Source organism: Lepisma saccharinum, chromosome 2, assembly GCF_977018435.1.
Source record: "Lepisma saccharinum chromosome 2, izLepSacc3.1, whole genome shotgun sequence".
Taxonomy (NCBI): Eukaryota; Metazoa; Arthropoda; class Insecta; order Zygentoma; family Lepismatidae; genus Lepisma; species Lepisma saccharinum.
Genome location: NC_139230.1, coordinates 30,989,122 through 31,006,160, shown reverse-complemented (window position 1 = coordinate 31,006,160; position 17,039 = coordinate 30,989,122). Strand labels below are relative to the sequence as shown.

Below are 17,039 nucleotides of genomic sequence, written 5' to 3'. Positions count from 1 at the left end.
AGGAGACAGTTGAGTGGAGAAGGTTACATAATTTAGAACTACATAATTTGTATTCATGTCCAGATATTATTAGAATAATGAAATCAAGAAGACTTAGGTGGGCAGGCCATGTGGCACGAATGGGAGAGGAAAGAGGAGTTTACAGGATTCTGGTTGGGAAACCTGATGGTAAGAGACCTATAGGAAGGCCAAGACGAAGATGGAGGGACAACGTTGAGACGGACCTAAAGGAAATCGGTAGGGATGGCAAAGAGTATATAGATCTTGCTCAAGATAGGGACAGATGGAAGGCCTATGTTGCTGCAGCCATGAACCTTCGGGTTTAAGAAGGCTAGAGAGTTAGTTAGTTAGTTATAAATACATATGAAAAAAGTTGGTTTACAGACGGAAAACCAGATAACATGGGAGAATACGTCTCTCATCCACAGTAATAAATAAATGGACTTCCTGAAATTAATATTCAAAAATTTTTCCGGCCTTGTCCCTGCAAAAAGCTGCTCTGAGGCTTACCCAGATTCAAATCAAGGGGTACCTGGGAGCAACCCTGTGGGAGTGGTTTAGGCGGCCGGAGCGGGGTGCTGATTACATTACCTCCAAAAGGGTGCCGAGATCGAGAATGTGTGGACCCTTCTCCCACATACCCTAAATGTGCCTTCATGGCGCGATTCTACATGCACGGGGAATGAAAAAATACACCACTTACATTGCATAAATCTATTACCAGGATGCCACAAGCGCATTAATTGGTCGACTTCCATCTTGCCACCTAGGTTCCCGGGTTTAGTCCCTGCATGGGCATGTGTGTTCTTTTCATTGTCTCTTCGTGAACTTCATCTAATCATCACTCATGCTTATTTTCGCAAATAGCCAAATATGGCAGAAAAACGACGTGAAATAACAAAAATACAAATACAGTGTAACACACAGAATGTATCATGTAAATTTTGATCAATGAACTTAACAATTATATAAGAAGCTTAAACTCGTGTTTCTGTGTACGAATATTGTTAAGTGTATTTGCTCAATCTCAACTTAAGACCTCAAAGCTATCGACATTTAAAACATATTTATATTAAACCTCATTCCATGTTAGTAGAAATAACTATAGTTTTATATAGATATACAAATAATGTTTATCTCCACGCAGGTAACTTATTTGCATTTTCGTTATTTCACTCGCTTTATTCTATTCCATTCTAGCTATTTTATTATAAAGAATTTCATCTGAGGAGCAAGAGAACGCGCATTGCTTTTCTCCGCCCACTCGCCTTCTCTCCTCTGCCTTTATGCGCAGCATTGCTCCACAGATTCCCGAGGCAGAGTGTAGTAGGATTGCCAATCAAGTTGGCCCTACATCATAGTATCATTAAAAATGTAATGGTGGTGATGATAAAGCTATTCTCTATCTACTGTAAGATTGAAGTTAATGTAGATAAAACCAGGTGACTTCTGAGAAATAATTTCTTTCCTATTTGTTCCTATTGGCCGTAATCATATTGGTCGTAGCCGTACAACTCGCAATTTAAGGTCCCACAACTTCAATGGACGTAAAATCACTGGAAAAAGAGGGGACACAATGCGTTATGTGGGTTACCCAATTTTACGACGATCATAGCTTTAATAACAATTTTAATAGCTATCGCCTAGAGTTAGGCAACACACATAACGCATTGCAAGGAAGCCAGTATTTCAGGATCTAGGTGTTCACTTTTATTGCCAGTAACTGTACGTTGAGTCATATTGCTTTATGACATGTACTATATTTCTCCGCGCGTATAATTCCTGCACAGCTGCCATTCGAATGACCAATAAGATTACTCGCATGTGCTTACATTGACTTCATTCTTACAGAAGACAGAGAGTAGCTTGCAAATTAACTCCATTGTCGCCAGTGGCGTATTTAATGCGCTTGAACCCCGTGAAATACTGTCGCTCCTCAAAATGATTTATGGTATTGTAAGGGTGGACAATTCGGAATTTTGCTCTCTCTCTCTCTCTCTCTCTCTCTCTCTCTCTCTCTCTCTCTCTCTCTCTCTCTCTCTCTCTTGGAAAACACTGTCTATAACAGAAAGATTGAAATGAAGATTTTAGATGTCTGAAAACGGCGCGTTTCAGAATGAAGAACCGTCGTTTAGGCCAGCAATTGGGGCTTCAGCAGCCGAATTGAAAAGCACGAGATACCCAATTACGGAACATCGCTCGGCGGAACTCTTTCTTCGAAGCGAGGGGGGCGGAATTACATCTGGACTCGACTGCGGACTAGAGTCGGAAGCAGAAGTTCCGCTGACGTCACGCAATAAAGAAGAGTGCATTTGACAACTCGCGGAAAAGGAACACATCTGAAAAGGGACAGAAGCAAAACTATATTTAGCTGTCTTTAATGCGGAAAGATTAAAAAAAAATGCACGGACAAACAAACGTTGACGTGTAAGCCAAAGAGTACAAAAGTGAAAAGTTGAAAAGTGAAAAAGAAATCCTTTCTATACAACAGGATATGAACTCTGTCGAAAGTTCGGTTAAAGGTTACAGTTCTGTCACAAGGATTTTTTGATCTTCTATCCATTACGTTGACTATCTCCTTTTTGTATTCGACTGATGAAAACATTAACGATGGCAACGGTTTGTGTGTGCGTGTGTGTTACATATATGTGTGTAATATATAACATATACATAATATCATTATGTATTATTATCATCAAAGCTATATATATTTATACTATATCCAATCTACAGTTGGTTCTTTAGAATGCAATAAATTTAGCATTAATTTTCTCCTTGGAAAAAAAAGGTCAGGACATTATACACTGTCAGAATTACCCTGAAATTTATAAGATCAACTTTCTTTTCTATTTCTATTAGCTGAATTATTTCTTTCCAGTATTTATGATTCGTCAAAGTGGTCGACCTCAAGGGTACAATTACATTTCGAAGATAAATTTCTTTGTAATTTTCCCTTTGTTTGTGACAATTTTAATCGCCTCCATTATGTATGAAAATAACATCAATGAAGGCAATTAAGAGAATATGTAAAATTAGCACACAACTTTGTTATCGTCAATTTTAATTTTTTTTAAATAGCACCGAGAAATAATGTTATAAATATTTGTATTAAGTTGAAAGAAAACGTATGTGTGCATTACAAGTAGCTTACTTTTAGATCAGATAGAATTCTTTCTAAATAAAACAATGGTTTGTGTAACTATGTTGCAACTTAGAACATTCCAAAACATTTATTATATATTGATTTTATTTTTTAGCGTCGTCTTTCTGGCACTTATGGCTCAACGCGACGATGAGGATGAGTGATGATGTGATGAAATTGTTGAAGGAACACTCACAAATTAACAACCATGTTCAGGTCGGGATTCTAACTCGAGACCACTGGCCTCGTAGCGTTCTGTGCTAACAACTCCACCACGGATATTGGCAAATATTTATTAGAAAGTTAGAGCTGTAAAACTTCCGTATTGTGCAAGATAATTAGGAAGATGAAAATTTGACAGACATTAGATCTAAGGTTGTGAGTAATAATTGATAAAGTTTTTTACTATGGAACTGACTTTTAAGAAGGAATTTTGGATGGAGACCCCAAAACAAAATCCATCAAAAATATATATTCCACATATATTACTTTGTTTTGGTCTGCAAAATCATAACAAACTACTGTAATTCAATTATAGAACGTGTGAACTGCAGAGACATGCTAAGCGGCATGCTAAGCGAAAAACAGCTTAAACCCCTCCGAAAAGGAACCGAAAACACGCCACTGTATTGTACTTTCCTCAGCATTTATTTCCAAAGACCAAGGAAAAAGTTGATATGGCTAGTTAACTCATTCATCACCATAAAAATTTCCTCAGGATGTGATTACTTATTATAACAGTGGGATAAGTGCCAAATTTATTTATGGCTAAGAAGTTTCAATCCCTCAAATAATAGCAGCATTACTTTCTTCCTACTCAGGATTAATTGACTTGTATTAAACAGTACCTCGGTAAAATTGCATGAATTGCAAACTGAGATAGCTACTTTTCTTGTTAATTTACATTATGACAAAGATAAATTTAAGCACAGGGGAGCACTTTACCTTTACCTTTATAAATTGATATCTAAAGAAAGAATAGCTAAACTACGGGAAGTAATTCGAAGTATTTTGTCGGATGATTTTCGTGATATCTACAAAGCTGCATTTCATAAACTGCCTCGTTATTCCGGAATGATCTGTGGATTCAGAAAATCAACCTCTTCCTGGAAGATCGACAAGCGTTTTGCCACGCAAAAGGTTAACAAGAGCTCGAGGCTACAAGAGGCAATCTCACACTTTAGTTGAAGAACACCTCCATTTTCAACGTTTAAATTTTCCCCTTCACGGCCAGTAAACTCGAGAAGGTCTTTCGGAAATTGAACTACAATATAATTTATTTTCCAGATTCAACAATTGTCCATTAAAAAAATAACAATTAATAGCACAATATGCGATTGCTTCAAATGTAAATAGTTTAAGTTACATGATCGAATTGTTGAAAAATTACTGTAATTCAAGGTTTATTTTTACATGTACAGTGGACTCTTTTTAATTCGAACTCAAAGAGGACACGAAAGAAATTCGAATTAACAAAAACACATCATTAAAGATGATTTCAAGGGGAATAAAATTCGAGTTATCCAAGTTCGAACCCCTTAACCGCGGCGGAACTATATATAGACTCTCGAAAAACGGGACTATTTTGCGGTGCGACTATATATAGACGGTGTTGGAAAATTAACGGCTGTTGTATTGCGGCAAGTTATATTTATAGGCCCCTCTTTTTAATGCTTTTACAGGTCTGTGCAAGAAGTTTGCAAGCAAACAGTCCATTTTTATGCATTGTTGGTACCGAAAAAAAATTGTATTGTGTGTTTACCATTGTTACTATATGGACTCTATTGATTATCGTATACTGCTTTGTGTTAGGTGGCTTTTCTTTTAGTTCGAGAGCTGCTTCCCAAGAGGAAGTTTCGTTAGCTAGTGGTGTGCATTGTGCAATGGTACATATTTATTTTGTGTATTGCACACAGAATTTTTGCAATGGCGGGGAGAAACCTCAGACGTACTGATATTCAGCATCTACTGGAGCATGACTTAGATGATGATTTTCTGGATGAAATCTCTGATGTTGAAAGTGAAGGAACTTGCAGTGAAGATATTGTTTCAAGTGATGAAGATGCTCAAAACGATAGGACAAGAATTGAAGAAGAAGATGGTGAAACTAGCGGCAGTGAGTTGGAAGATGAAACTGCACCTGATACATGGACTGAATCTTCAATGGTAAGCAGAGACCCTTTCCCATTCACAGGTGACAGTGGTGTGAAGTTAGTGCTTTCGAAGCCACATAAGTCCATTGGATATATTTCAGTCTTTTTTTGATAAAGTTCTGATGGAATATATTGTGAGCGAAACAAATAAATATGCTAGTAAAGTAGGAGATGAGAAAAGAAGATCAGGTAAAATGAGACGGAAAAGCAGAGACCTTTTATGGAAGGACACAAGTGTTGGTGAGATGTACGTCTTCCTAGCTCTCATTATTCTGCAAGGGATTGTCAGAAAGCCGACCATCGAATCTTACCACTCTACCAATCCTCTGATATCCACTCCTTTCTTCTCCAAGTGCATTAGTAGGGACAGGATCAGCTTACTTATGAAATATTTGCACTTGTCTGATAAAGTAGAACAAGATGTGCCAACCATAAAATTTCGAGATGTGATAGACTTTCTTCTCGGAAAGTTCAAATCCCATTACATTCCAGCTAAAAATATAAGTATTGGTGAATCATTGTTCTTGTGGAAAGGAAGACTCAGGTGGAAAAGATACATCCCTCTCAAGAGAGCCAGGTTTGGCGTTGAATGTTATATATTAGCAGAAGCAGAAACTGGCTACGTTTGGAATCTTCTAGTTTACACGGGTAAAAAAACGACTTATCCCTGTAATATTCCAGGAATATCTGAAGAAATTAGCAAAGGATTCACCAAGCCAACGAAGATAGTTTTGAGTCTTATTGAACCATTATTGAATAAAGGATACACTCTTGGAATAGACAATTTCTATGCCTCTCCTGAGCTTTATGATATTCTTGTCACTAACAAAACAGATGCCATAGGAACAGTGCTTTTCACGAGGAAGAACCTTCGCAAGGAAGTAAATTACAAAGTGTTGAAAAAAAGGCGAAACTATTGTTAGGTTCAAGAGTAAGCTCATGCACATGAAGTGGAGAGACAAGAAATATGTACATATGCTGAGCACAATTTATGATGACACGAAGGAAGAAGTCCAGGTTGCAGGAAAACCTATTAGCAAACCCACAGTATGTGTACAGTATAAAAGGTGTCACATGGGAGGAATAGATCTAATGGACCAAATTACATCTGCTTCCTCGCCTACAAGAAAAGGATTTAAGAAATACTACAAGAAGATATTTTTCAGATTCCTTGAGATAACTCTTCTCAACAGCCACATCATTTACAGGCGCAATGGAGGTGGAAAGAAATTTCTTGATTTCAAAATGGATCTCGTTGAGCAGCTCATTAGTGCTTATGGAAAAGATGTGTACTAGATTAGAAAACCAACAGGTCCCCTCAACTTAGGAACATGTCCCACAAGGCTTACAGGAAGACATTTCCCAGTCGAAATTCTTATATATGCACCTGGTCCCAAGAAGAAGCTTCAAAGAAGATGTGTGTATTGCACACTACAAAACAAAGTTAGAAGAAGTATCTATTGCTGTGACGTATGCGAGTTGCCATTGTGCATCATACCATGTTTTAAAGAGTATCATACAGTGGAGAACTTACCAAAGTAAATATGAGCCTGAGAAAAAAAGAAGGACTATTAAAAATGACATTATATATTGAATGTGGATCACAATTGCAATTATTAGTTTTTCTTATTGTAAGTTAGGTATATACTGACTCTATAGCAACAAAAGTTTTTGTGGCATTATTGTACTCAAAATATAAAAAAAATCAATAATATTAATTTTGTAATTACGTGTATTTTGTTTGTTATTGAAGAAATAAACAAAAATTTCAATAAACAAAAAAAACTATTACATATTTTACCCTATGAAAATAATTAAAAGTACAAATTAAAAATATGTGCATTTTAAAAATATAAAAATAAAAATAATTTATGAATCCAAAAATTAATATATAATGGTAAATTGCGGCAGAGTCTATATATAGATTGTTTTGATTAACTTCATTTTGCGGAGAGTCTAAATATAGTTATTATTTATGATGAATTTATTTTGCGGTGGCGTCTATATGTAGACGATCTTTTTTTTGTCGAACTTCTCTTCAAGGCTGCCGCGGTAAAGGGGTTAAACAGAATTCACTGTGTAGAGCTTATGTAGTTTTTTAAAACAGCTCAATTTAGCTCATACTCTCTTAACTTTTCTGCATTTTTAATAGCTTTAATTTATATTGACTTAATCTTAACAAATTATTATATTTTGTTTAAATAGAAATTGAAGCATGTGTCAAAACATATGTAGTTCTTAAACCTATATTGTAGCACAAATTCAATAAGCAGACGAATGGTTAGCGTACGTAGTTTTATTAAAAAGAGAAAAGTAGTGACAATTACCTATCTAACAATTTACGTTTCTTTAGATGGAGCTGGATGACAATGCTGTGCAAGGGCCGAGAAGCGATGGTGCTGTACCAGGTCCAAGTTATATGAACACTAAGCTTAATCCTAGCTATGTTGCCAATGAAGCAGGACCCATATGTAAAAGGGAACTGGGGTTACCAAGCAAGAGGCGTAAGAAGTCTGACTGCACACATCTTGTCTCCACTGATAACCAGGTTAGTTGTGAGCACAAACAACTTTCACAGTGTTATTATTTGTTAAGTTAATTTCCCAGGTTCGAACCACAGCCTGGGAATGTGTGTTCTTCTTGAATATCCCTTCATCAATTTCATCAAATCATCATTAATTTGCATCTTCGTAATTAGTTGATTTTACTTCAAAAATCAACCAAATGAATCTTTTTTATTTAATTTCAATATTTAATCGTGTGATTGATACATGTGGTACTTTTGTTTTCAGGTTGAAACTTCCTACACAAGTGATCTAACTGGGGCTTGCATCAATGAGGTAAGTGTTTGTCACTAGTCTACCGTCTATTATGCAGGGTGATTCAAAAGTCCGGTATCATACAACTACGTTATTAGTGCAGAATGCGAGAAATGGAAGTACGGAAAAGTTGTTGGAAACATATGGTTTTTAACCTAATGTGTTTGAATTTTCAACGTGCAGTCTATCCCAGGAGTATGTGGATCAACTCCGCGTATAACGGCAGAGAAGGGGAGAAAGCGAGTCGGGGAGCGAAGCAAACTGCTGGTAGCTGCAGTCACTGTGTCCCCTCCATGTAATCCATTTTCCTCTCACGTGCTCATTGGTCGAGCACTCTCAAGTTACTACTTGCGCAGATGACTTGTTTTCGTGCTCTTGCTACAGAGATTCCTGAGAACGGAAAATACCTTGTTGCCACAAGCTTCGTCCTTAAAGGGAGCATTTGTGTTATCGCGATATCGTACTACTAGGTAAATTAAAAATTGATGACGATAATTAGAGGTAAAGTAAAAAAGCGTGAACATGTAACACGTGTAAATACCCACCCCTCGACCCTAGATAAGCAGAAAACTAACACATGAAAATGGTGCTACATCTTCGGCCACCGACATCCATCGGTGTCAGCTTCATCTCAGAAAACGACAGAAGACTTCATTCAACAGTACCAATGGACACTAGACATTACAGTACAGTATTGCGATAACGTAAGTACACCTTTGAGGACGAACCATGTGGCAATAAGGAATTAACCGTTCTCATTACCAACGGAGCATTTTATGTTGAAAATTCAAGCACATTGGACTGAATAAAAAGTATTTCCAACAACCTCCTCCCCTTTCGCTCTCTGCACTAATAAGTACATGAAAATAAGTCTTGTATATCAAACACAACTTGGTATCAAACAAGGAATATTGCAAGGACCTATCTATTCTCTTTTCCCTTTACATCAAAGATTTTAATGAAGCACTAAAACATCGGAAATACCACCAGCATGCGGATGACACACAAGTATATATACATACGAACATCATTAAGAGATAGTGCAATGACCCTAGATGCATTGCAAAAGGACCTTAATGCAATATCTAAATGTAATGCACTCAAGTTGAACTCATCTAAATCTTATATTTTAACTCTGGACTCGACGAATAATCTCAAAAAGTTAGAACAATTAAAAATAACCTCCCTACACTGAATAATTCAAGAATACAGAAAGTTGAAACACCACGCAACCTTGGTGTAATATTGGACAAGATTCTACATTACGGTTCTCATGTCACACAAACGGTTAAACTAAACGAAAATAACTTTTTCCATTCAGACATATATGCTAAGCAAAGAAACGAAAACTCACCTAGTCAACACACTTGTAATGCCAAAAATGGATTTTACTTCCCCCGTATTTCTAAACATCAACAATACCCTAAATTACAAGCTACATAAACTACAAAACAGCTGCATAAGATTTATACTGAATGTCAAAAGAGGAGAACGCATAACCCCGTACTTAAAGGAATTTCATTGGTTAAACGTTAAAAACAGGAGAACACTTTTGGCATTGTCGTTGCGTCACAGGATCCTAAAGAACAAGGATTTGATTTGATTTGATTTGATTTGCTTTATTTTACTTCGCTTTTTGTGCCACTTTTGGCTAATTTGCGAAGATGGGGATGAGTTATGATATGATGAAATTGATGAATGGACACTGGCGTCGTAGCGCGATGTGCTAACCACTCTGCCACAGGGGCCGGCCTGAAGAACAAGGTACCTAAATATTTATATGACCAAATTGTCCCGTACAGGAAGAACGGAAACCAAATTAACCTTCGTCAGAAAACTAAATTCACGATTCACATACATAAAACAACACTTTACAGAAACTCTTTCATAGTTACAACGATAAAAGAATGGAATTAACTCCCCCACCACAGACCTTAGGGGAACTCCACCCTGCAACATGCAAATTAAACTTAAAGAAACACATACTGTCCAAACAATAGTGCCCGGCTTTGTCTTTCCTATAAGGTACAGGAATGAAGTATTGGCTTTAGTTCTAGTTTTAACTCTGTAATAACAGTATACTAATTGTGATTTTATATTTTACTCTGTGTAACAGTAAAACTTTTCTACAGTAAAACTGATTTTCAGATTGTGTTATGTAAGATACCATTTGCAATATGTATTTGACAAGGATTTGTTGTAAAAGGCTGAAACACGCCCGCTCAATAAAGGCGATTTTATTCTATTCTATTCTATTCTATAACAGAGTTGTCCTATGGTGCCGGGAGGCTTTTGAATCAGAGTTATACTATATGGATGTAAAACATTCAATAACACATTAATACGTATAATCATTGTTAACTGCTTTTGTATTTCTTCACAGGTTTTGCCGTGCGAAATGATCCTTCATATTTTATCTTTCGTTGGTATATGGGCACATAACGTTTGCGAGCACTGGAACAGTATAACTCGAAATTTTGTATTCAACAAGTATATTTCATTTGCAAATGATAATCAGGTGGAAGTTAACTTCGAACATGACAATTATGATGTTGGGCACGTATCACAGATATTGCAGTACATAAACAACAGCAATTATGTTGTGACTCACTTTAAGATAATCACAGATAGTGATATTGACTTGAATATAGATTGGCGTGACCGGGTGTGGAACACATGTAAGGTATTTTGTTGGCTAGATTATAGCAAACGTCAAATTTGGCGTACATACAATGTCGGACTGGCCAAACTGTGTAAGACTGTACTTGATCGGAACGAGATTCTGAAAACATGCATATTGCCATTCGATGTCAATGTGTTGTTTGACGATCTTTCAATCATATTTGAATTGCAACTGGGCGGTCAGGATTTCATTTCTGTCAGGTTGGGTCCAAATTTGGAACGGTTAATTGTTGGCCGTGTTGTAAACTACAACTGGATTGATTTGAGTGATTTCTGTAGAAGGTTGAGTAGATTGAACTATCTGTGTGTCAGATCACAGTTTATTTTGTTTCTGAGATACCGCTATAACGACAAATGCAATGGCAGATTCATTGTATATGATTACATGAACAACAGAAAGGGTTGGATAGAAAGAGAGTGTGTTAAGTATAGTGGACGACTGAAGAAGTTGCTGCGCACTTACTCCATTCAAAGAGTGAATGAGAAAAGATACATAAATATGCTTGTTCACGATGAACCATTTGTAGATGAAATTATTGAAAGGGAGTTTGATTTCTCAATGGAAAGAGAAAGAGAATTTGTGCCTTTAGGCAAATAAGAAACCAACTTTCACAATGGTATATTTTTTAATGTCTTGCATATATATGTGTAATACATACACATGTCAACATATTGTTCATAAAATGAAAATTTATTTAATATGGAGCATGGTATAAAATTCCTTTGTGGCGTTGAAAGCAAAACCTCCAAAAGAGTTGATTACTTACTAGCCTGTACTTTGCTGAATAACATACTAGTTGTGCTTGACTCATTTGTTTGTAAATGGTTTAGACTGGTGTCCATATAAACGAATTTTCTGTTGGTATATTTGTGATGTATTTCAATCTGATTCAACATTTGAAAGTTAAATAGAAAAAAAATGTTTTGTTTTGCATTTTTCCGATGGACAATTCAGTTTTGAAAAATAATAACTTTTAAGTTAAACTGAAAATTATGATAACTTTCAATAACACAAATACAACAATTAATGAACAGATATTGAAAATCTACTTAGAATGTTTACTATTGTACGAATTGGAAAAGAGATGTTCATATATTGCCCGAGAGTATATTACAATAAATGGCCAAAAATTATAAAATTTAAATTTGCTGTGAAATCTATTAAATTTTTGTGTTGCATAGGAATGCAATTTGCATATTTATCTTGCAAAATCAAAAGCAATTGTTGCCATATTATTTACCTCAACGCAGTGCTTGGCCCCATACAGGGGCGCCGACTTGTCAAAATTATTGGGGGGGGGGGCTCTGATCACTGAAACAAATTAATGAATGATTCACTCCCTCCCTTTTTTAAGTTTTGGCCTCAGTGTTCGAAATCTCGTAAAGGCCCATGAATTCCTCAAAAAAATTAAATTAAAATTTTCATTTACAGTTCGAATGCAAAATGTCAATTGTACACGGATGGATATGTCACAAGTTTCGTCAACCATAATAGCAAAATATTCCCGACTTTTAATATCTGCTACCACGGAGCGCAAAACAGATCTCCCTAATATATCAATGATCTCGTTCTAAATGTCATGTGAGAGCCATTTGTAGCCCGAACGTCCCACCCACTCTTCTAGTTCATGCACATCTTCTTTTAAAACTCTTTTTAGTTAAAATATTAACAATACTCATAATTACATACTTATATGTATATTAATAAGTCATGTGTTTTGCTGTCTCTGGTCATAGCCCCCCCCCCCCCCCAAAGTTGATGGTTTAGATGTCTCAGCCCCCAAAGTTGATGGTCTAGAACATTTGAAATTAGTATTTAAAGTTAAGTTCATGTGGCACAATTCAGAGTAAACTTTACAAGAGAAGCAAAATAATACATTAGATTCTCTTAAGCAAAATTATTTGGGGGGCTCTGCCCCCACATTGATAACATTGGGGGGGGGTGCTCGAGCTCTCCCAAGCCCCATGGAGTCGGCGCGTATGGCCCCATATTTAAAGCAAAAATGGCAGCATGTATTTTATTGTTGTAATTGTATATTTTGATTTTATAACACTACAAATTCTAACATTTTATCTAAACGTTGTAGAAGATGTAGCTCTTTTATATAGTATATTTAACACTGGTGGTTTTTCAGTTTACTTATACTGTAACAAAAATTATTTTTATATATCCATTGTGCCAAATAATAACAATTATTCAGCGAAACAACAGACTAATTAACAAACATTTGATTGTAGAAAATATACATCTAACAGAAATTATGTGATTTCTATTACTGTATAACACAGAAGGTGATCGTGATTCTGCTTATTTGCTTTATCTTAAAGATGTATTGGTTTGCAACTTTTGCATATGCAAGTTAATATATAATTATCATAATATAAATGTCTTTATTTCGAAACTAACTACAAGTTGAAGATACAGTTATAGTTAAAGTTGTGTATTTGAAAACTTTAACAAATATTCATTTTTAGTTGTTTGATATTTGACTAATGTAACAACTAATCCTATTAAGTGGTGTCACAAAATGTATATGGTTGAAACATATAATAGAGCTTTCAACCTGATTTACCACTACAGTATTATAGTCACTTGTGCACAAAAAGTGTTATATCGCATACTATTTTAGCACATATTATTATATCCATTGGTTTGATACAGAATTGTATAAAGCTGTACAACTATGATTTTTGAATAAAGTTACTGAAGTATAGCTTAATTCGTATTTATTATGAATTTGTAAATAAGATAACAGTGTTCAACAATCATTTTGTAAAAATTAAAAGCTCCGAAATGTAACGAGGCTGCGTTTCAGTATTTGCACCAGACGTTTCCTAAACCGAAGACAAGCTAGGCAAGGTGGGAATAATTTAATGGTCCTTACATTAGACAACTGATGCAAAACATTGCATTCAAAGATACGTTTCATGAAGTTGTAATAGCTGCATGGACATCTTTCAGAGAGGTTGAACAACAAACTTGAGGCAGATTGTTGTTGAGGGTGTTGGAAAAAATAACGTCTCACTCAGTTATCTCTTTATGTAGAGTTGTATTTACACCTCTACCCTTCGCCGTATCTGCATCTTTTTCGTTACATTTCATTAACAACCTCCCCAGGTTGCCTTTTGCCCCATCACAGAGAAATGCACTTATCAGGACTTCACTCTACAAGCACACTATTTAACATAGCTCTAACCCGCCCCTATGCATACGACGCTCACTCTGTGTATATCTATGCATCCATAAAAAAAACTGTCTTACTCCATCGGGCCTTGTATCGGAGTATCTGAGAGTCGGCAACTGTCCGAGTTTCTGAGCGACGGCAACTTTCTGAGATCTGAGACCCCGTAACAAGTCGGAACCCGGTATTTATACCTCCGACAAACGGCCCGCCCCCAAGCACAGGGGCAAGGCCCTATTGTTACCTTTCAAACAGGGAAGCCGTTGGGGGAAAACAACCGTTGGCTTCCCCGGCTACTGGGCAAAAAGCAACCTAGGCACGAGCATTTACAAACATTCAAACTTTTACACGTATATACTTTCCATTTTCCAGCTGTGTGCGTAAATACCACACAGCAAGGTTTAATTAAAAAATTCCACGAACTTCACACAAATGGTAATCCTCATACTGAACGTTACGTTTTAGGATCAGAAGTACGTTTTATTATGTCATTCACATGTATTTTCTATGTTATTTTGAATGTATTTGATATGCTTGTCTAGAAGCATAAGCGATAGAAAAACTAAAAACTGATTCAGGATCAGTACAAAAAATTATTAAAATCAGTTATTTTTCGGGAAACATGAGAAAAAATGTCAAACATTAATCTGTTAGAACTGATATTGCGCTTGATTACTATTGCATAATTATGTTTCCTTGAGTATAGTGTAACATTGATTGTGACCCAAAGAGGAGTGAATCAGTTGATTGAAATCATTTGGAGATGTGTTTCCTGCAGATGTGTATGTATGACTTAAAACAATGCAGTGTAGAAATGAATAGCTTTCATTCTGTCCCGAGTATCTCTGGAGCGAGCGAAAGAAAACAAGCCTTTGCGCAAGTAGTGACTCGAGAGGTTAAGTGAGTGCAGCTAGCAGCCGTTTGCAGCAGCGCGCACTGCTTTGCCCACCTCGCTATCTCCTAGTCTCTTCCGCTAAACGCGACCTTCCTCCACAGATTCCAGAGACAGAGTATACACTCTATTGCGCTAATAGCAATTAGAAAAAGTTGGATTTAAATAAAATTGTACATATTTTCGCAAACGAAATGGACTCTCTCATTCTGTATTACACCGACTCCCCTCGATCAACATTTCGTTAACTTGATAGCGAGATGATGCAAATTAGACACGAGAGAAGCACAGCAAGGAGGTGTCAGTTACATCTAGCTACAAAAGCCCTTTCCTCCCCCACCCCCTTTCTGACAACTGGTTTGCTTCCTTGTTTTATTAAAGGCATTACATAGGTCATTAAAATTCAACGTAGTTTCTGATGCAGGTCTTCTCCCCTTTTACCACTTTGCGGAGAATTACGTTTTGCTTTGTTCATCCTATCATCTGCGTTTCAATGAAACACGCAATTTCTCCCCGATATATTCTGCAACACCTAGTAGGCATGAGCTGCTATTAATTTGTATGTCCAACAACAATATGATTGCAAAAAAAAAAAATAGTGTGTAATGGAAAAGCAAGCTGTTTACACAAAACAGATTAGAAATTCAATCTGTGCTACTTCCAGAGCTAGACGTAATGTATTAAGTTCTTTAGTGAGTTATTTAAGCAGAACGCCAGAATATTAAAATTGTAAAGGGAGGAACCCTCTTGTGAATTCTACAGCACTTTCCTGTGGAGTCGCCATTTCTGCTTATAATACAACTAGTGCCGCCACACGCCAGAATTTAGAACTAGTTGCCAGCCTACAAAGAAACTTCCACAGCTGCCATGACAGAGATTTCCTATAAATTTGCAGTTTTATTTTTGTTACGCTCCGAAATGTCGTACTTCACTTGTGTACACCCTATATATGACCTGGATGTGGCGGGCGAATCGAAGTTTACTGGTCCCTGATTCGACTCTTAGGTAAGACATTGGTTTTCCATTGTGTTTGTACAGTCACCGGCAATAAAAAAATGTGACACCTATATCCTGAAATACTCGCTTCCCTGCAAGGCGTTGTGTGTTTTAACTAGCTCTTAATAACAAATTCTCTATGGCAACTTCTACCACCTACGTAGAGTTAAGCAACACACATAGCACCTTGCAGGGAAGCGCGTATTTCAGGATCTAGCTGTCCCATTTTTACTGCCGGTGACTGTACGTACCATCAACTATACTCTGTCCCAGCTAACTGTGGAGCAGGCAAACAAAAACAAGTCTCTGCGCAAGTAGTGACGCGAGACGGCTCCACCAATGAACACATAAGAGGAACGGAATTGCATGGAGTGGAGGGAAGCGACTGCAGTTACCAGCCTTCCCTCAGCGTCTACAGCTTCGCTCTGGCCACTCGATTTCCTTCGCATCTCTGACGCTATGCGCGGCCTTCCTCCACAGTTAGCTGGGACAGGGTATATTCCATCAGCTCATTAATCATCCTCATCATCGCGATTACGCTTGAGGGGAAATAAAAGTGACGCAAATTATAACTAAAAAACAGAGAAATATAGTGGAAATTTGCGTGTTCCACAACTTGTTTATTTGTTATTTTATAGAACTTATCACGAAGGTTCATCATATCACAGATAACAAGGGAGCTTCTGTCAAGCTTACCATATCTTGTGTATAGCTAGCTTGGTACCGTGTCCTTGGTGCAAGCTTATTCTTGTGCCATCCTCACGAAGTAAGATTTTAGCTCTAGCTTACACGGACGGCAAGCATCACTTGGTAAGCTTGCTGCCAAGTGTGACGAGCGGTAACGAGTCTGTGGAGCAAGCGAACGAAAACAAGTCCTCTGACCAATAAGGACTCGAGAGGGATCGACCAATGAACGCGTGAGAGGGGAAAACTCGACTGCAGCTACCACACGTACTGCTGTGCCCCTCACACTCGCTATCTCCCCTTTTTTAACATTATGCGTGGCCTTGCTCCACATATTCCCGAGGCAGAGTGTAGTTCGGTTGATTCAAGCATATGGCTGCAAAAACAAGATTGAAGCAAGCTTCTTCACTTAGCACTACAAGCGCGTTTCAACTCTGAAGTAAGCTTAATGTGCCATCTGGGGTAGGACATATTCATGTTGAAAAGCGA

At 37.1% G+C, this 17,039-nt stretch overlaps 1 protein-coding gene across 1 annotated transcript in view; it reads left to right on the top strand.

Annotated features, from left to right (window-relative positions):
- Positions 1-13,510, top strand: part of LOC145983986 (uncharacterized) — a 61,121-nt gene extending 47,611 nt beyond the window's left edge. Inside the window, exons 2-4 of the mRNA XM_083117234.1 lie at positions 7,649-7,843; positions 8,088-8,135; positions 10,498-13,510. Coding sequence (XP_082973360.1) covers positions 7,649-7,843; positions 8,088-8,135; positions 10,498-11,394 — 1,140 coding nt within the window. The 3' untranslated portion in view covers positions 11,395-13,510. The remainder of the gene's footprint in view (positions 1-7,648; positions 7,844-8,087; positions 8,136-10,497) is intronic.
- Positions 13,511-17,039: the final 3,529 nt, after the last annotated feature.